At 41.5% G+C, this 21,061-nt stretch overlaps 1 protein-coding gene across 1 annotated transcript in view; it reads left to right on the plus strand.

Moving 5' to 3' along the window:
- Positions 1–21,061, plus strand: part of ARVCF (ARVCF delta catenin family member) — a gene marked incomplete at both ends in the record, with an annotated part of 163,542 nt that overhangs the window by 122,150 nt on the left and 20,331 nt on the right. The window contains one exon of the mRNA XM_080628618.1: positions 3,806–3,877. Within this exon, the coding sequence (XP_080484744.1) occupies positions 3,806–3,877 (72 nt within the window). The remainder of the gene's footprint in view (positions 1–3,805; positions 3,878–21,061) is intronic.

A 21,061-nucleotide genomic window follows, 5' to 3' on the forward strand; every position in this document is an offset into this window, starting at 1 on the left:
TAAAATTGCAGTTAGAATACACAAGGCTGAGGCTGAAGTTTGCCTCCCTTGATTGTTGGCTGGAAAGTTGTTAGGCTGTGAGTGCCCTGGAGACTTCCAGTGTTACTGAGACTGATTCAGGGGTAAAGGCAGGGTCATTTTCAGTTTGTGACACTTGCTTCAGATCATTGGGCTCTGGAGGGCTGAGCCAAAGGAGGAATGTTGGGAAAACAAAACAAAAGCTAATTGCACCACCCAGTAAATGCTGCTCAGTAGTGTTGTGTGAGACACTGATTGCAGATATGGCTGGTAGGCCTGCAGAGAGAGGATGAGTGTCTTGGCAAGACAGAGTTCAGCCCTTGCTTTCTGTCCCTCTGCTGCAGTCTGGGTCAGTGGGTTTATTAACAAGCACAGTACTGACTGTTGGGGAGGTGTTATGCAAATCTCTCTTCAACTTTTTAACCAGAAAGAAGGCTTTTGGGGATTAATGCATCAGCAGAAATGGTCCAACTGAATAGCTGTGTTGATTATGCGGTAAAGCAAAATGACATTTGAGGAAAGTCACCAACATTAGTGGTTGATAACACTGGGTCGCACTTCAAAGTGTGTACTGAGTTTCTGACAGATTGAAAATGCTGAAGGTCATGTTTTGGTTTTTTCTTACGTAATAAAAGGGGGGGGGGGGAACAGACAGGGGGGAAAAATTAATCCCACTGTTTTCAGAGACTGTAAATTGCATCTTGCACAAGCAAGTCTCATGTCAGGCAGTTTTCCCAAACCACAGTGCTGTGCCAGTTCGTACAGCCAGGTCTCATAAAACAGACCTGTCAGCAGGCATGTTTAAAGCTGTCTGTCTCTTGGCAAAGTTTGGAGCTATGCTTCTCATCCAAGAGCATCCTCTTTCCTCTGGCATACCTCAGGCTGGAAAATTTGGAGAGCAGGGAAATGCATAGAAGGGCAGAAAAAGGATGTTGTATGTCTCTTCTACTGCTAGTGTGGTCATTCCAGCATCCCTGTGCACTAGAATTACTGACAGGCTTGAGTGGCAGAGCGGGTGTTCAGAGCTGTAGAAGCTGGTTTTCTCATGATCTGGGTCAGTCCAGGGGAGATTTGCAATTGGTAGGCTCTTTAACTTGCTAAATTTGGTCACCTTTTTAGAAACTCCAAACCAGTATTTTGGGTCCTGTGAAAATTAAATGGGAAAAATACCAGCTGGGCCACAGATTAAAAACTTTGACTTCTAGATGGATTTCTTTTCGAGTATTCTTACAGCTTGGTCACATCCTCTGTATAGGAAAGCCGTGGAAAATGTAGGAGCTTCAGGTATTTCTGAATCTGGCCCTTGCTGAATTTGATAAAGCAAGTAATTTGTAGAGTTGAAATCCCCTTGGTCAGAGCTCTGTGTTCTGAATTGCTTCCATTTGTAAACAGCTGGCAGCTTCTGGTTTGAACAGATGCGGTTTTGCCTGCAAGGTGGGTTAGTTTCTCAGAGGGCTGAGAGTCAGACTAGCAAAGGCTTCATAGGAGATGGCCACTATTTGTAATCTGGCCCAGAAACTGAGAGATGGCAACTGAAGATCATGGGGCACAGGTGGAGTGTGCTGTCTTAATGAAAGATGGTTTAGGAAATCGGCAGTTGCTTCTGCATTGCCAGCTCAAAAGATGTAGCAGCCAGCAATGCTCTCCTGCACAATCTCTTCCATAAAAAGTTATGCACAAATACATACTGCTTACTAAACATTGTGCTAGAAAGGAGGGGGCTCTTACAGTGCCATCACAGTTCTTCAGGGCTAATGGAGGTACCAAATCCCAGTCTTTAAATTAGAGGGAACTTCTGAAGTGACTAATTGTGTTAAATAAGGTCTGGTTTTCTCCAAGTAAACTAATGCCAAAGACGTGAGACTTGGGGTCATGTGAAAAACAGTTTGTCGTACTTGTAGGTAAGATGGAATAACACTTATTGGTCTAAGTCTGTAATCTTTCCTACACTGACTTCCTTCCTTCTGTGCCTTCCTGCCCCAGCCTTTGCCCTGCTTTTTCCTGTCAATTCTCTAAGTGTCAACAAGGGTTTGCAGCCAGTAACTGGGTTCAGCTGCCATTATGAAATGTAACATCCTTTGGTGATGCACAGCATTTTTTCTTTCTGGCATTTGGTTTCCCAAGCAATGTGTTTCTCATTCTTTCATTGAGCAAAAACTTGATGGAGGGCTGCAAAGTGCAGCTAATTTCTATCTCTGCCTTTAGGAAAGATAGCTTCCAAAGGAGTGTCATGGTACCTGGCTGCATGACTTTTTGGCAGCTTAGATGGTCTTTTTCATACTTTAATGAAGCAAATTGCTTCAGATGAAAAGAACTTCTGGATGCATGTTTTGTTTTGCACAGTAGTAAAGTTGGCTGGTGTTCTGTGCTGGCATTTCAAACCAAAAGTGTGTGATATTTCCGAAGAAGGGGAGAGGGTTGGAATACCACCTTAAGGTGTTACCCTCCCCCCTCCTCCAGCCCTTGATGTTATTTCTCAATGTTCATACTGGTACTTAAAGGCTCTGTTTTGTCTCTGTAGTAGTGTGCGTGTGTTTATCCTTTTGTCAAGAAGAAAGGCAGAGTGGCCATTGAATTCACTGCACAGAAGCTGTACCAGCTCCCAGCTATAACAGGGCTGGGATTGACCTTTCCCATGTCATGCCCAATTCCCAGAAAAGAATCGGACTAATTTCCACATTACCTTTTGAAGGACCATTTTCCTGTTTGCTTTTAATCATCCTGACTGGTGGAGCTTTCAGCCCTTCCTATAAACCTCCATTAACTGCCTGGTAGAGTCCCTGTGCAGAAGCCACCTCTGGCAGCTTCTGTTGTGGTGTTTTGAATTCATCCCATCATACCTGCCATCCCTGCTCTGGAGGGAATAACTGAATAACTTGATTCCACTCCCCCAAAAAATAATTTGGGAAAGCAAAATTGTGCATTACTGTCCTCAGAGTCAATACGGATTCTTGTGCTTCCTTCCAAATCTCCCTCTGCTGTCAGTACTTCTCTGATGGCAAGGTGCCTGCTTATCCCACAGCATCCATGCTGCTTACCCAAGGCTGTGTTGTCTCCCTGGGGAGAGAAGAAGGGATAAAAATTAACCTTTTCTTCCCCAGCTGTTTACATAACCTTGAATTCCCACCTAACTAAAACCGCAGTCCAGGTTTTGTTCTGCTTTCTTTGAAGGATTATGTGAATTAAAACTGATGTAATGGTTTGAAACTGCCTCTCAGTAAATGTGTGGAATTGTTTCCACTGCTTTCTAATAAATAGTCAAAATGGCACTTTATTGATTGAAGGGCAGTTCAAGGGTAAGTTGTTGGCTGCTGGCTGTACAATATATTAAATCTAGGCCTTCCTGTCTGATAGTGACAGCAAGAACAGAGGCTGCAAAGCAAACCTGTTGTTTTTTGCTCTGCTTTAGCTAAGCTTCAGATCAAAATTTCTTGATAAAAATAACAAGTAAATACTGGACTTCTGAGGAAGGGGAATAGATTTGCCAAGAAGGCAAATGGCACAATTTTCCAAGATTATAAGCACTCTTAGAACCCACTGAAATGCTCGTACTGAGCGTGCTTGCAGATCAACCTGCAAGTAGCACGGATGTTTTCCCAAAGTTGCTCCTGCTAAAACCACAGCGATGCAGCTGGATTGCAAGTCAGATATGTACAAATATGAGTAATAGTCTGTGATTTATATTCTGAGTCTATATGTCCTCTCATCTTGCAGATGCACATGACAGTATCTTACCTGTCAGTATGCTGACAGTCTTTTCCATCTGTTGTCTTATTTTTTTGCACAGGAAAGAAGAATGGAGATTTGGACAGGAATTTTGATACACTTGATTTGCCTAAGCGGTCTGAAGCAGCAAAAGGTAATGCTAATGTTTGTGCTTTTGGAAATAACAAGTAGCATGGGAGCAGGAGGCTTTTAAAGGGGCTTGAGACGTGAGCATATCGGGCTCATCTCTTTCTTTTGTATTCAGTTAATTGAAATAATGGATGTGTCAGTGCTTGTTGTTATCTAGTATTCAATATTCAAAAGCTGGATATAACCAGCTTTTATATAAAGCTGCTGAATGGGTGGAATCTTGTAGAAGCCCATCTGATTTGGTGTTAGGTGATTGTAACTCCATAGAAGGGTGAGTGCATGCTCTTTTCCTTTACAACTCCATTTGCAAATTGCCTGCACTACATGTGAATGTAAGTTCTGAAATGCATTAGGTGAGTGTACTTACCACTAAGGTTTTCCCTTCACTGGCATCTCTGTAGTTCTTCAGTGCTACAATGAATTGGAGAGTGACATCGGGGAATGAGTTCAAATCTTTTGTCTTTACTGATAGTCTTCTCCTGAGTACAGTATTTTCCCCTGTCTGCAGCGAGCAGTATTTGTAGTTTTCCAAAGTCAGGTTGACAGAAAAATTTTTCTGCATTGCGCTATTGTATTTTAGCTCTGGCAGAGGTGAAATCTGTCACAAACAAGCTGCATTCACTTCCTGTACGCATGGTACTGTTTATTAATTGGAGATTAGGAGATGATTTAAGATCTCATCAGACTTCTTACAGCACTGGACGGTGTTTTGAGACTTGCACAGGTTTTCATTTGAGTGTGTGCAATGTCATCGCAAAGATTCAGCCATTGTCATGGCAACTGCTGCGGTGCCACCCTGTCAACTCAGCCCTGCAGGAAATGCTCTCCCACAGCACCTTCACCTTAGTGATCTGTGAATATCCGCAACTACCTGAGCATTCCTCGGAAAGAAAATGTTGAACTCTTCCTGCATTACTTGCACAATTTCAGAGAGTATAAAGAGACAGTGTGACTCAGGGGAGAGATCCTTGTACTTGGGATAGAGGAAGTATGCTATTTAGCAGCGTTTCTCGAATCAGCAGACTTGTGCTTCAATTTCCTTACTGTTAACTGAGGGTGGCAGCAGCAGGGGCCCTGTCTAGCATCCTTAGAGATGTACTGGTAGTCATTAATGGCATAATAATTACACGTGTGAAGTGCTGTACTCGCTTAAATTCATGGGCAGTGAAGCTCTGATATGCAAACTAATCCTAATACATGGATGGATCTAATCTATTTACAGGCACCTTTTTACAGTGGTACAGTTCATAGGCTAACGCCTAAACACTAACGTTAATGCACTTCTTAGAAGGTGCAATGCCATCCTGCTTGGAGAGCTGCAGTAAACTTCTCGGTTCAAGGCTGGGCTTTGATTACATTGCAGATCAAGGAGACATCTTAAGGACGGAGAAGGAGACGAATGCAAAATACAGCAGGGGCTTCAGCACTTTCATTCCTTTCTAAATGTGATTGAAATATAGGTGACCCTAAAAGGAAAAGATGAAAATCTAAGATTTCTGTAAAGAATTGGATGTTGTGCAACTTTCTTTAAGACAAAAATCTTTCAGGTGGCTCTGTCAATGGTAGAAGTTTTGTGCCATATCTGAGGGGAGTTGTATCTGTCTCTCTGAGCTTACACAGCTCTATCATACTCAGTTGCTAGAAATCACACACTCTCAAAGAGGTTTTGTTTGATAATTTCAAGATACCCCTATTTAAGACAAATAGACTACGTATCTCATGCTAGGTAGATTAGGTCAGGAGATTATTCCCACAGCATTTTGAAAGAAGACCTTTGACATGGAAAAAGGCTTGAGAAACTACTTGCTTGTGTGCTAAGGTAAAAAATAAATTCAGTGATGCATATTTTGTTTCCTGCTAAGCATCTTGTTTACACGAGAGCTCCTGGATATTAAAGGTTCTAACAAGGTTGCTGGGACTTTGAATTGTCGGTAAAATGAGGAAAATAAAACTGCAGTTTTAAAACCCTTAAAAGCTCTGGTCAGATCTGTGCCATAGAGTATAATTGGCTCTGATGAGATCAGCTCTCAGCTGAAGCAGAACCTCGTTACCAAGATTGAAAAATCATACAAGTTTTAATGATCAAAAGCACTCAGTTTGAGTGACACAAAGAAGTGCTATTTCAAAAATCAACAATTATAGATTAATCTCTTTCATGTATTATTAAAGCCATATTAAAGTGAGTTTTCAGCTGGAATCTCTGTGGGCAAATGAAACTGCAGTAATAGGATTTGTTCACGCGATGCAGCAAATGAACACTGTGGTAGTTAACAAACATTGGGATGTAGTGTTGTTAAGGTTCCTGTAATCTTGTAGTTGACATCCATGGTGCTTATCTGGTGGATCTAAAGATGAGGTTTCAAGAACTTGACATATACACTTAAGTATGATCGCTGAGCTTAATTGATAGTGTGCTTATGGTTTGTCCTGGGTTCAGCAGCAGCAGTCAGTTTTTCTCCTTCTTAGTATCTGGTGCACCACTGTGGTTTTGACTTTCGGCCTGGGAATAATACTGATAAAGCCGATGTTTTCAGTTGCTGGTCAGAATGTTTACCCTGACCAAGGACTTTGTGAGTCTCTTGCTCTGCCAAGGAGGAGGAGAAGCCGGGAGGAAGCAGGGACAGGACACCTGACCCAAACTAGCCAAAGAGGTAGCATGACAGCACGTCATGCCCGGGGATGTAACTGGGAGTTACCCGGAAGGGCACGTCCTCTTTTCTGTCGGGCTCATTTCCGGCAGGCAGTATCGTATTCTCTTCCCCTGTTATTTCTCTTATCATTATTATTATTGGTGGTAGCAGTAGTGATTTGTGTTATACCTTAGTTACTGGACTGTTTTTATCTCAACCCGTGGGAGTTACATTCTTTCGATTCTCCTCCCCATCCCTCTTGGGGAGGGTGGGGGGGGAAGTAGACTGTGTGGTTCTAATTTACGGCCTGGACTTAAACCACGACAGTTCACTTGAAAAAAGGCTGACTGGAAGCAGTGAAGTAGTTTCAGACCTATTCCCTATCATCTCTGGAAAATGCGCTTGTTCTCCAAATGACTTTTAATTGCAGGAATCTCTGCCTGTCCTGTAGCTGGACATCATAAACCCAGAAACTTGTAGTTTCAAGTTGGGATGTTGGGGCTGGTTAGTGTCTGTGTGAGAGACGGCTCAGGAACACGTTCATATCCTGAACAGTCCAAATGGGCTTATGAGTTATTACCTTGTTTAAGTGCTGTTTGTTGGGATTTTTTTCCTGAAATGTGTTTGTCCTGGAGAGAAATGAATGGATGAAGGTAATTCTTGGGTTTTTTTCAGAGTGATAAACTGGAGTCTTCTTTTCTTCTGATTGTATTTGGTTTTTTAATGGAAATGGGATTTTGCTGCAGCACAGAATTTGAGCAGCCCTGAAACCATTTCTAAGCCTTTAATAATTTTATGTGCTAGGCATTCTGGCAGGGGAAAGCTTCCAGTTCAGGATTGTTATCTGTGGTAAACTGGATAATGTCAGATGGGAGAACTTGCAGTGCTTTCAGGGGCGGTCTCATCTGATACTAAAAAATAAATATATATATGCTCTGGCAGTGTCCAGAGTAGTGCTGTCCTCCTGAGGAGAGATTGTGGAAGGGACGCTTCTTGTTTCTTCCTTTGTTGAAAGGAGCATATTTTTTTCTGATAGTCAAAAAGGGAGAACATGAATTTTGGAGGGGAGTGATAAGAGCTTGCACAGAGCTATATGAGAGGGAACAGCACTGACAAGAAATTATGAATGTTGTCCTCAGGACCTTGCTAAATTTAGCACTTTCAAAAATTGCTGCTCCTATGGAGGGGGGAAAAGTCATCTTGCTGAAAGCCCTTCCCCAATATGAAGTAGGTCACTGATGGTGGTGTTGGCTGTCTCCTCTGCAGCGTGTTCTCTTCTGCGCTACCACAGTGCGAATGCTGATTTCTCTTGTGTACATATTAAATATATAGGATAGCACAATCCCTTTGCTTGGCTCACAGAGTCCTTATTTCTGAGCAGGAATAGTGACAGGAGGCTCACGCATTGGGGAGAGATCAGGATTAATCATATCTGTGCAGTGGCAAGCATGTCTCAGATGGCAGGCTGTGAGATAAGGTTTCTGAAAAGAATCAGGATTGATATGTGTCAGCCCTCTGAAGATGTTATAAAGATTGTAACATTTAATCTTCCTGATGGGAAGGTGTTGGATTGTCTGTCCCTGTTCATCAGTGCTGGAACATGGGAGGAGAATGTCCAGAAGAGCAAACCAGCTTTTTACATGGAATCAGCGGATTATTCCTAATTAAATCCAAACTTCTGTGCTGTTTGGTTTAAGCAAATGCTGTGGCTTCTTGTTTATGCACACATCTAATGGCATAAAAGTAGATGTTCTGAGGTGTTGAAGTTCAGCTATCATTTCAGTCTAACTCATTAGGGAGTTGAAAGTGTTCAGCCATAAGGAGATACGTGCAGGTGCATTTCAGCCTGGTCAATAGGCTCATTCTTTCCTTTAAATCAGTTTTTATTTATCTTTTCTGTTTTGATTATTTAAACTTACTTCCATCCTAATGGGAACATAAGCTTAGGAGGACTTGAGCAGAAATACCGAACAAATGCTAAAGCTGCTTATAGTTGAACAATTGTATTTTGTTGTAGCAGGGACCTCACAGAAAAGGTGAATTCATTTGAAAGCTGAGCTTTGTGTGTACACTTACCCTGGTCAGCAGCCTATGTAGGTAGGGGATGAGATTTTGGGTGAACTTATCAGCAAGTGAATCTCTTCTTTCTCCGTTACCTGAAATCCTGTCGCTTTCCATGTAGCCTGATGCTGATGATAGATTTTTCTATCCCAGAAGGTGAGTGTTTAAATTCACTTATAAATCATTGTGTTACTGCTCCAGGAAATTAGACTTCCTGGCACTGTCAGGGTAATGACTTTAACTTAGTAGATTACAAAAATGCCAGCAATTTGTCTTCACTAACATGTAGTGGGGGGAGAGAGGAATTTCACTGAAGCTTTCCTCTGACTTCAGGTTTGTAATTAAGATTAGCTGCTGTTCTCATTTTGCTGCTGTTTTAATTTGCTTTCTTTAAATCTTTACAAGTTGACTCAAGCACTCACCTGCCCTTTCCAGCTCCCTTCAATCATTAATTTTGATTCTTGTATTGTGAATAAGTGAGTAGAACTGATTGATTAATGGCACCGTCCACACCCCTCCTGTGCCTGCTAGTGGAAATTGAGGTACTGGGAAGATCTCCTCTGTGAGAACAAGTAACCTGTTCTTGTATTAACATCTTCTAAGTATTTCATGCACGTTGTTGAGAATTGCCATCAGAATTATTAAGTATCTCTTATTTCTGTTGCTTTACCAAGCAGAGGATTCATTTTGGCCCAGTGTGTTTTTCATATTTTACAAAGCACTGAAAGATTTCTCATCTGTCTTCTAGTGCTTTGAGTCAGAGAAAATTTATTGCCTTGAATAGGAAAATTCCCATATGGAACCTGCCCTTGCCAAACTTTCTCCATTCCAGTACCTGTAAATTCTCATTGTTTTTCCCAACACCTGCAAGGAATTCAGAGCAGGCACCTGTGATTTTTCTTTCTTTGCATACACACTGTTTCCATAGCAGACTGCTAATTGTTCTGGAGTACTCCACTTTTATTGTCATAATCTTCTGCAATTCTTATGTTGAGCCACTTGTTTGTTCAAAGCTGGGTTGAAACGTGACAGTTGCTTCCCCTGGCCTGCTGAGCTGTGCTCTACAGGTGGAAACTCTTTATTTGTGGTCTTTATGGATCTGTTAAACTTAAAATTTATGTTCTACAATATTAAGTTTAGGGTTGAAACTGAAGGGTTTGAAAATCTTACAGGGAGATGCTTCTGGAATGTGAATTGGAGGTCTGGGAGTACTGTTATGTCTTTTGTATTTTTTCTGTCCTAACATATCTTCTTCCAATTAAAAGAATGAAATAGCTTCTTGTTTTCTTAACATGACAACTCAAGCAATTCAAACTGGTATCAAGTGTATTATTATAGAACAATGATTATTTTTGTTTCAAGTAGACTGGTCTAGGCCTGTAAGAGTTGTAGTCTATACTGACATACTGTGACACCACCTGTGTTCTAATGATGTGTGCACTTCTTGCATGAAGCAGATATGGAGAGCGTTACTCATTTAGCATGGATTTTAAAAGGAGTGCAAAATCCTGTCACCAATATTTAACTTGATAAAACTTCCTTAAAACAGAAAATCATTCAGGTAGGAGTGTTGCTCTTTTTACATAGGTGGTTTTTTAGAGAGTCTCTAAACTCTAGATGAGGGGAGCAGTGATGGGTGATGGTGACTCACCTGCAGAGATGAGATGTTTTTCTTTGACTTCTGACCCAATCCTATTCGCAGTACATAACTCCAGAGTACCTATAAGGAAACTTGCTGTAGGATTGTACCTGATAAAAAAATGTTTTGCAGTTCTTGTTTGAGAAGTTTTATTTAGACCAGCAAGGCAGGAGAAGGAATGAGTGGAAGATCTCTCTTGCTTTTCAGAGACAGCTTTGAATACTGAATAAACACTGCTTATTTGTCATGATGGTTCCTGTCACTAGCGATCCTCAGTTCTTGCTGCCTCATGCCAGGATCAGTTGGTTCTTTATGGTAGGTTTGTGTCAGATCCATGCAAAGCTGCTGGACTTCATTGCTAAAACAGTCCTAGTAGTTAGTGATTCACAGTCTTGTCTTGTGATAAGCTCACCATGCTGCACAGATGTTGCATAAAATAAATCATTAGCACAACTCTTGAGGGTTGTTCCTTCCTTGTTGCATTAGTGCAGGTAGTAAGCCTTGAACAGCTTGGCCTTTGAAGGATGTTGTCCATGGAATGACCTCTCTTTCCTTCTACATAACTCATAGCATAAGGTTTAAAAAAAGCAAAATAATCCCTGCTGTTGTTGAGCAGGTTTTGAACTGGCTTTGAACTAGCTGAGCAGTTAAAGCAGCAGATTTTCACCAGATAGTGTGTTTTACCTGGCAGGTACCCATGGTAAGAGATTGTCATGCATGTAATTAAACACCAGCAACTAGACAAAATCTTTCAGGCTTTTATCTTGATGCATGCTGCTGCAGCAGGACTTTGGCAGACCTGTAAAGAGCACAGTTATGATTTTGTATTGTGTTATAAATCTAGAATCTGGATTTAATAAAACAAAGTGCTCTGTTGTTTGAGTCAGCAAACTTTTGTGGTGGGAACTAAGTTATACCACTGAGTGTCCAAGGTTCTCTTATTGCCTGCTTGTTTTATTCTGTTACTATTAATTTCTAGGCCAAATAGGGTTTTCAAGTGCTGCATCCTTTGAGCTCTCTCTTGACACACAGGTGACTTCACTGCTGTTTGTAGTTCAGCAGTTACCTAGGTATGGCGAGGTTTGTCAACCAGTAGAATCATTTGTTACCCACTGGTCTATGCAGGCATTGTCTTAGATCAACAGTATTGAGGTGAAAGATGAAGGTCTGCCTTCTCTGTAGCTTACTGCCATTGGTGGGCTTGATCACTTGCATTTGTGTAGACATTTAATATTGTATATTTGTGGTAATTTTTGCAGGAATATTGAGATGAGAAAAGCAAGGTTGAGCTGTGATCCTTATTCATAAGTGTATATGACCTTTCTGAATTCTGCCACTAATTCTTTTCACTTACTAATATGATTCTGTCCTACAACACTTTCTTTGGATACTGTGAAGAAACATATATTGTTCTGGGAGAAATACTAGTAATATGTCTGAACCCTACACAGTAACTGTGTACAGTAGTGCTGCTGGGACTCTTGCAGCTCTGCTCTTTGTGGTTTAGTCATTCCACCAAATCATGTGAGAGGAATTTGAGACCGTTACAGGCCCAGCTCTCACTCTGGTGTTATCTGTCAGCTCAGGAATGTGAAGAGTAATTTTGGCTGTGCTTTCTGGTAATTGCTACCATGTTTGTCAAATTGTTGTTCTCTTGCTTCTGAGAATGCCTCAATGTTGCAGCTCTGATCTGTGTTTTCCAGTCTCTTGCTTTGTTCATAGGGATTTAAAAAAAAAAAATTGTATTTACAGGTGAGACAGGTTAGACTCCTGGTAAGATGAAATGGCACTTGTGGAACAGAAAAGCTCTTGCAGCTGCAGCAGGGGGAAGCACAATGTTTGTGTGGCCCGATTATGCTATAAATTGCCCAGTTAAGAGATTTACTTTTGTGTCAGGAAGATTTGAGTTGGGAACTTGTAGCGTGCTGCTGTGTGGAGGACATATACAGCCAGTATAAACTGGGGAAGAAATTTTTGAACTGTGATAATTAAATGTCACTAATGCCTTCCCCACCTCCAGTATGGACACTTCATAATGTGAATGGCTTTTTCAGTTTTAGGTTATGTGGCTTCAAAGTTTAAGCCTGAGGGGGAGCAGTGGGAAACAGCTGCTGGGACAGGGAGGCAGGAAGAATTATTGCAGTGATACGAAGATCTCTTTCAGCTCTACATTTATACAGAGTTGAGAACATGAAGCTTTTCATGAAGTCATAAGGTGGTTGTTCTTGTCCATCACTTCTTGTCTGTGCTGTAATTTGTTTGCCTGTAGAGCTCCTCTTTTTCCTTTTGTCTTCTACCTCTATCTTAACAGCTAGAGGTCACATGCAAGGTGAGTTAGGAAGGCCGCTTTCTTTCTGAATTGTTTTGAACTCTTCCTTCTGAATGAGAAAAATCTGACTCACCTCTAAGTTGAATCAACAGCCACAACTTTTGCTCCTCTTTATTCTTTTCTTGCATTCTTTCATGTTCAGTGTTCCTCATTGGAGAGGAAGAGCTGGCAGGAGACAAGACTCTCCCACTCCACCTTTACACCTTTTTTTCACCTGTGATTCTCATGGGACTAGAAAATAACTCCAGTAGTCAGCTTCGAGCTCCTTCTTGCCTGAGGCTGATAACCAAGAATATAGATCTATTATAATAACTAGCAGTATCTTCAGAAGGCAGGAGTCCCAGGTGGTAAATTCCCTTTCCAACTTGATGTGAATTTGTGGCCAAGTTATGAATGCACAGAAAATGAGACTTACGCATGTGGTTATAACATCTTAAACTAGAACAGCCTATACGTACTTGCACAGTAAAGTAGCCTATGAAAAACTAAACAGCAGGAACTCCACTCAAGCACATGGTAATTACAGCAGCTACTGAGGAGATGGAGTGATCTGGAGCTTCAGCAAAAGACAGAGCTGAAAGTAAGAATGTCTCATTTTTGCATTCCAGCATTGCTACTCTCTTGTTGAGTGGCCTTAGGCAAGTTAATTGCATTCAGATCTGGGGCTGTAGTGAACTCATTTGCTAAGTGTCTGCTACTGCCTCTGCCTTCACTAAAATAATTACTGATAGTTTCACTGCTGCTGTGATAACCAGTGCAAATGGAGTGTGCATGATCCATCTGTAAAAACAGCAGAATTCTGCCAAAGTATTGTGTGTCACAACTGTTGTTAGCACCATAGTGACAGGAAAATCAAATAAAAACAGAATTTCTGTTACAGGAGTGGATGGTAGTGCCTTGCTCCAGTGGGATGTTATGTGAATGGACTGAGGAGTTCATGTCAGAGTATTTCAAAAATACCTAATACTATGAATTGCTTTGTATTCTAACTATGCACATTACACTTACTGTGCATTTTTATGGAGAAGTTCAACTGTATTATTTATGATGCTTGTATAGATAGGCACATACAGAAACCAACACATAACTCAAAACCTTGGCAAGTTTTACAGCCCAGCTACAACATTTGCTTTAGTTATAGCAACGTGTGCTCTCTGACAATGCAGGATCTTAACCCTTCAACCACTGACTGGATTTTCATGTCCATTATACTTGGGTTACATTTCTGATGATAAAATAGTTAATGTTGGAAAGTGATAGATGTCATATCTTTTCCTTTTCGCAGCCTTCCCTGTACTGTTTGCCCCAGCTAAGAATGGTTAATACTGGTTTTCTCCCCACTTTGGTTTGGTATGTTTTTGCCTGTCTCATTTAGCATTTCTGTTCTACAGGCAATTCTAATTGTTACGCTAAAATAGAATGCCTGTTACTACAAAGTGTAGTTTGATCTATGGATGCTGCTCAAGGACTGTTTATAAAATGACAATGTGCCATGAAAGTCTGCCAGGAATAAAAGCAGGAGTTGGTGGGGACATGTTTATCCCGCATAACTGCCTCAGTCTTGGGACTTAGTCACTGCAGTGAAAAACTCCATCCATCACTGTTGCATTATTTCAGACTTTCTGCCATGCCATACTCCGTTTCAGTTAAGAGATAACAATGAAAACCCAGAGACTTCCCCTGTTCCCCTTGCCCTGCTTTTAGCATAAGCGTATAAAATGAGATGATAATTTGAAGAGGGGTACGGATGGGAAAGTTCTCCTGATTGCCTTGCCATTGTTACTGTGAAGTGCAAGGAAGAGGAACACAGCTTCTGTTGGAATTTACAGATGAAATTTCTTGTCAAAATCAATTACAAAAACCTTGTTGCACAAAGTTACGGTTGTTTCTAGTGTCCATCAAAAGTACGGCAGCAAAGTTCTGCTGACGAAGCCACTTGACAAGTTAAGAGAACAGCAGAAAGTTTCAGAACAGCTGAAGCAGAAAAATGGTGTAATGTCGATTTAAATCCCTTGCCAGATTTCCCAAAATAGTGTGTGCATAAGTAAAGGAAGTAGTTATAGCTCCAGGTGAGCCTTAAAAAGGCTGTGCCTTGAGGAGCAATAGCAATGTGGATAAATTTCTCAGAGGCCTGCGTGACTCAGGTGCTGTCAGAACTCAACACTAGGCAGGCATCTCTCAAATCTTACTTAAAGTATCTGTCAGGGGTGCTCCGGCTGTCCCGTCTGGTATTCTTTTGCCCACAAAAATGCAGACTGATGTCCTGTAATTAAGCATTAGAACAGGTTCCTAAGGGAGGTTTTGAAGGGTTCTCTATCATTGAAGGATTTCAAGACCTGACTGGACACTGGCATAAATAACTTGGTCTAAATTCAGCACTGAGCCTGCTTTGAGCAGGAAGCTGGCACAGGTGACTGTAATTGTTCTGTGTGACTCTTGTTAAGTGATTACAAAGTCAGCCAAAAAAGTCTGTCTGCAAAAAACAACAACATGGGGTTTTTTTCGAGATTGCTTTTTTTTCCAAAACAACTTAATCCATGACAGCTAGCCAGGTGAATCAGACGGGAAGAAGAATGAGAGAGCCCATTTGCCAGTGGAACCTGGGAAAGGAGCATATATGCAAAATACATCTTAATTGGTGGATCTCAGTTTGATTTTGTAATGCATACTTTCTCTGGTGCCAGTGCAGTAAACCATGGACTTCTCAACACGATGTTAATCAGTCTCTGAGGGTCTGCTTACAATGGCTAATGATGGGGGAGAGAAAGGGGAATAAAAATGAAATAGTTGTGTGGTTCTGAACTAATTGCAAATTGAGGTACTAGAGACCAGGTGAAGAGGCCTTCCTTATAGTGCAGCCAATGCAGGGGAGGTAAGTGCAGTAAGGAGTCCAGCATTTTTTCCACTTTTGCTTGAACAGTATTTATTATAGCTAATGGGGAGCTTTAATCATGGAGTTAATCTGAAAATTAAAATAAACTGGACTGTCAAATAACCTGTGCATTCTAAATTGCAGAAGTCACTGATGCTCATTAGTCAGACTGAAGCTGCAGTCTTGTTTTGCAGAAAGGCAAATAAAAAGAATCACAAAATTAAGACCTCTGTTTTCTCAGCATTAATTTCTGGTGTGGTTACCTGCGCAGCTGCTGCAGTCCTATTATCTGACTCATTACTTTGTAAACCACTTTGAGAGATGTTGAATGTGAAAGCTGCTATATAAAGTCTTATTTATTTCGATAACCCTGAGTGCTCTGCACAGGCTTAAAAGCTCCCCCCTTCTCTAACATGACAGGGGAATCATATGACTTAATGTGCCATATACCTCTAACCGTGGATTGGGAAAAGTGACCTTGAACTGAGAGGTAGGCATTTTACATTATAAAGCAGACACTTAAATTTACCTGTCAACTGGAGGCAGGGGAATCCTGCATCTGCATGATTTAGAAAGCAGTGTCAATCCAACTGTTCATTGCTCTGAACCGAGGGTTTGATTGCTGACCCAGGCATTTTCAGGTGATTAGTGTGAATGTTGATCAGTGTGTGGTAGAAAAGAAGAGCATTTTTATTTCATCTTCTCAGACCTTAGTTTCAGCCCTGAATTTTCTGTGTCTTCGTCATAGGGAAATCTGGAATTCTGTAATAGCATGATACATCCTTTGTCTCTTTAAGAACAGGCTTATCCGGAAGGAAGGTATGTGAAGAGCAATCCTTCCACCTCATGTCTGGTTCAGTCATGTTTTCCATGCTTTGGGGTCTCCTTACTTTACTGAATATATTGTTGCTTTTGTAGGAGACGTTTAGAGCGACTTCGCATTCTCTTTCACCAGTAGCCTCAGTAAAGTGTAAGTACCAAACACACTGTGACAGTCTACTGGAATAGGCTGAGTCTAGATAGGCAAGACAGAAACAGTGTGGGAGGGGAAGGGGGGCACGGACCGCTGAAGTGAGAATGCAGTTACACAGCATTTCAGTGGCAGATTTGGGAACAGGAAGGAGATTTCCTGATTTCTAAAGCAATGTCTTTCTTGCTGGCTCATGCTAACAAGCCAGCTAGCAAGCCCATTCCATTTGGGAATGTCAGCTCTTCTTGTCCCTCACATGCAAAGCCAGGAACAATATTTAATCTAATGAGTTCTGTTTTGAGACCTCTAAAATCATAAGCAGCAGATCTGTAATCATGATTATTGCATCTTGCCCTGATGAGAGCTTAAAAATGATGAGCAAGAAAGGCATCTCCTAAGACTCATTCAAAATATGAGCAGACAAGAATAAGGTCTAGAGAAAGGATTTGCCTTAATGGGAGCATCCCCACTGACCTTTAAACACTTAGAAAATTGAAAGTCTGCATTCCTTGCATATTCAGGTTTCCCACTTCCCTTTTTGGGATGCTTTGTGCATTGAATCATAAAACGTGCTAGTGATCACTGCAGAGCACAAAGGCAATTTGCGGATGTCTGAGAGAAGAGATGAGAAATGTTGAGGATGACTGAGCTGTTAGTTGCATTACAGCATGCTTGGGATTTCTCAAGGAATGAGAAAGTGTGTGTTAGGAGCATGAGACCTAATCCCATTTATTCAATTACATGAGCACTGCTTCCAGGAGAGTATTTGCCTTCAGGTTAGTGCTAGTGTCTAAAACTAAAGACTTGGTAAAGGCATGTGTGACTTAGATTTGGGTGGCTCTGCAAGGTCTTGGTTAATAGATAAATCTAAACAAGCAGGTCCTTGCCAGATCCTACATATCTGCTTGTTGAAAGCAATGCTGAGATTAAACCCACTGAAATTAAATGGCATTGGCAGTTCTCTATGTGGCTGGATCCCAGTTTCCCTGAAACACTTAAAATTTGGTGCCACTCCTCTCACTGCAGCCCAGACACCTCTTTCTAGATCCAGGTATGGACACAGATGGCCCATGAGAAGCCATCAGGGCATTCGTAACACTGCCTTGCATATGTGAGTGATTAGAAATAGGTATAGATGGTAACATGATGAAAATTTTGATACTCTTGAGGAAGTATTTCACCGTATTTACACTTACACTGACCTTTTCAGAGTTTTCTATAGGCATGAACAACCTCCGCAGTAAATATCAGCTTCTGCTTAGAATCTTTTACATGAGTAGTCTTAAGCTGAATTTTTAATTGCATGATATTCCCATAAGAAAGCTGCATTGAAATTGAAAACTCTCCTAAACAAAGTGGCTATTGAGTGAGAGATCTTTTCACTATTTTAGCAGTGATGAAGAGGTTTCAAAGAAGCTGTCAGAGTTGTTTGAGGTAGTGTCTGTTGTGGCTTTGTAAAATTTCTCCTATGACTTTCTGGTGGTTTGTGAATATGGGCCATTCTGGAGGGTGGTAAAAATGGGACAAGCTGCACTTGGATGCTGTGTAACATTCCCGATGCCTCTTGGAAAATGTCTCTGTGCTTCCTCTTTCTGTTTCAGCCAAGTATCTCATTCAGTGCTACACGCTGAGGCCCCAATTCTTTTTCTGTTTCTTTATTTTTTTAACTTGCAAGTAGATTTATTTGTGGTTATAAAATACCTAAGGCCTCAGAGAGCTATTTTTCTCCAGATAATGTTGTCTTATCTCACATTCTGGTCTGAATTTAAGTTTTATAGCAAGATCCGTGTTGTCAGGAAACCTATAATTCTACGGGCAGAGCTGGTTTTGTGTCAGTTCTGCCTGTGATTATCAGCTATTCAGACAGTGCATCAAACGGTAGATATGTTTACATCTAGTAGAAACTTTCCTTATTTTCTAATGGGCAGAAAGGAGAGTACCCCTTCACTCCATGCCTTTGAGGTGGTATGTCCCAGTGCATTCCAATTCAAATGAAGGAGGAGCAGCAGCATCTTCTCTTGCTTCTCACCATCTGTCCCTGCTTGGATACAGTGCTTTGAGGATGGGTAGAAAATCTTTGTTCTTCAAGGCATTAAGGTTTCTGTCTTATGCTGAAATCCATGGAAATTAAGTACCCAAATGCTGTACCTTGAAAACCTGGGCTGCCAGGTCTATTTTTTGTTAGAGAAGTTGAAGAAAACCTTCTGTTCGTGCTGCTTCTGCTCTGGCCTGACGTTTATTTGACGTTGAATACATCATATTCTTTTTCTTGGGTGCTTGGGAGATATTTAAATTGCCTGACAGCAGCACTGTGACTGTAATTGAGACATATTAGAGGCACTGGGCTGCCTTTGGGTGTGTGTGGCAGCTTTCATGAAATGGCGAGAGGAATTGAAACCAACTTAGAGGAATTGGAACCAACTTTTGACTTTGGAAGCTGTAGCAGGAACTAATTAGCAATTTCAGGACACAAAGAGGACTGGAGGAAGTGTTTGGGTTGGCGTATAATAAATTATTGAATAACATGAGGGAGTCTTTCCATACGGCACTTATAAAATGCTTATAAAGGCAAGATTGCAGAACTGCGCTTGTAATGAACCAAGCAGGCTTCCATTATCAGTCCTGGTGATTGGGAATCACTGACCTTTCAGTTCTCTAGGCTAAGAATGGACCTGCTAGCTTCTCAGCTTGGGTTCTGATAACTTTTCCCCCAAAAAGGTTAGTTGTTTATATCCAAATGTTTCCTTCCTAGTGGGAAGTGTTTGATGTTTCAGTGAGGGTAGATCCACTGGAGAATAGACAGATTTATTCTTCTTATTTGAGGAATTCAAGCTGTGGAGTTCTGCCTTCACTGCCTTAAGCAGACAGCCTCTAACAAGCAACTGCATTGATATGAATAACCAAATACCTGTGTAATGGCTTATGATCATTTATAAGACTTTATATAAAAATCATGATGAGAAGTGGAAGTATAAGTAGACTTGGTGAAGCTTGAGTAACCCAGAAAGAAGCTTTCAAATTGGCTTCCAAGACTAGTTCAGCATGCATGAGCTCTGAAAGATTTGGTTTTTCTCTTGAAGTTGTTTTTCCTTTGGCACTGAAGATAAATTCTCAGGGTACAAAGGGGAGAACCTGACAGGTGCCAGCCCAAGTGGAAATACTGTCTGTCGATCCTTGTCTGTCACAGCTCTAAGCAGTGCCCATAGCTGGTACATCCAAATGCTTGTCAGGAGCATGCGAGCTTTCAAACCAGAGCAGAAAGTCTCTCAGCAGCAGGGCAGTGTTTTGAAGCTCAGTTAAGTGGAAACCCCCATAGTCCCATACCTGACAAAGCAGTCCTGTTTCTGTGAATTCCCGAGTGAATGGAGCATTTGAGTTTGCCTTGCTGGTTAAGATTCAGTGCCAGCATCCCAGCATGTAAAGGCAGAGAAGGGCTGATCGCACATAGGCTGTAGGTCCCTCATGCCCTGACTCACCACGGGCCTCGTGGAAAGAAATTGCATCCATGGAGGTCTGGAGGAGCATGGCTGCTGCTTCCAGGCAAAGCAGTGCCCACTTGCTGCAGTCACTCTCCAGCACCAGTCTGGCTGCCAGGACAACTGGCTGTTGCCTTCTCCTGGCTGCCAGCTCTGCAGTGCCACCACATGGGTGGGCAAGTATGGCGCTCCCCAGTCAGACAGTGGGGTCCCACCTGATGCTGGAACTTAGGGCTTTGGTCTGTATCGCATTGTGGCCTCTGTTTCACTCCACAGCCCCTCATGCAGCTGCCTGCCATAGTGGGGTTTTTCCCCCTTTTCTGTGCTTCCCTACTTGCTGGGGCTTTCTGGCAGGAGGTTTTATAAAGCTGTTCACCATCTAAACAGTTCTGAATCATGTCAGAATCTTAAAAAAAATAAATTCACTTAAGTGGCATGTGGAGCCATGGCTCCTTTTGCAGTAAGCTTTTTCTCTGCAGATGGGTTTCTACGACTGAGCTGGGAGGAAGCTAAAAGCTCGTTAGCTTCCCAGAGTCAGAGCAGCTGATTGGCATCTGGAACTGCAAAGCTGAGTTTTACGGGGGCTTGAGGCCAAAAAAGGGCAATTTGGAACACATGATCCTTAGTTAAACACACACCTAAGACCAGAGGAAAGAAAATGGTAGGTCCAGGCAGCCACAAGTCAAGGGAAGTAAGTAGTCCCTTAACAGTGCTGTTGATTTTCAGTGATGACTCTAGTTCTGAGATATTTTTGTGTTATGAGGCTCTTGTACTTGTTGATAAGATACTAACAGCAACACATTGTGGTTTATGACTAGACATATCTGTGGTGTGATTTTTTTTATTATTATTTTTAATGGGCTTTCTTTCAGGGAATCATTCAGGGTATCCCTCTTTAATAAACACATTTGATGCAGTAAGCAGTAAGTAAGATGGTTGGGCTGGACATTGAAGCCTCTGCGGAAGTAATGGCATTGCAAAGATTCTGTCTCAGATCTCAGACCTGTTCAGCTGTGTCACATAGCAGCTGTGATCAGAAAAGCAGTAGAATGTTTTACTGAGCTGGATATGGATTTTTTTTTTTATCTGATTTTGATTTTTTTAGTTTAAGAAAAAGTCCCTGAAAACACACGTGTTCTGGCATGTATACATGAATGTACAGTTGCAAAAACACATTTGTTTATATAATGTGAAAAGTATTAATTTTCTTG

Source organism: Psittacula echo (genome assembly GCF_963264785.1).
Source record: "Psittacula echo genome assembly, chromosome: 13".
Classification (NCBI taxonomy): domain Eukaryota; kingdom Metazoa; phylum Chordata; class Aves; order Psittaciformes; family Psittacidae; genus Psittacula; species Psittacula echo.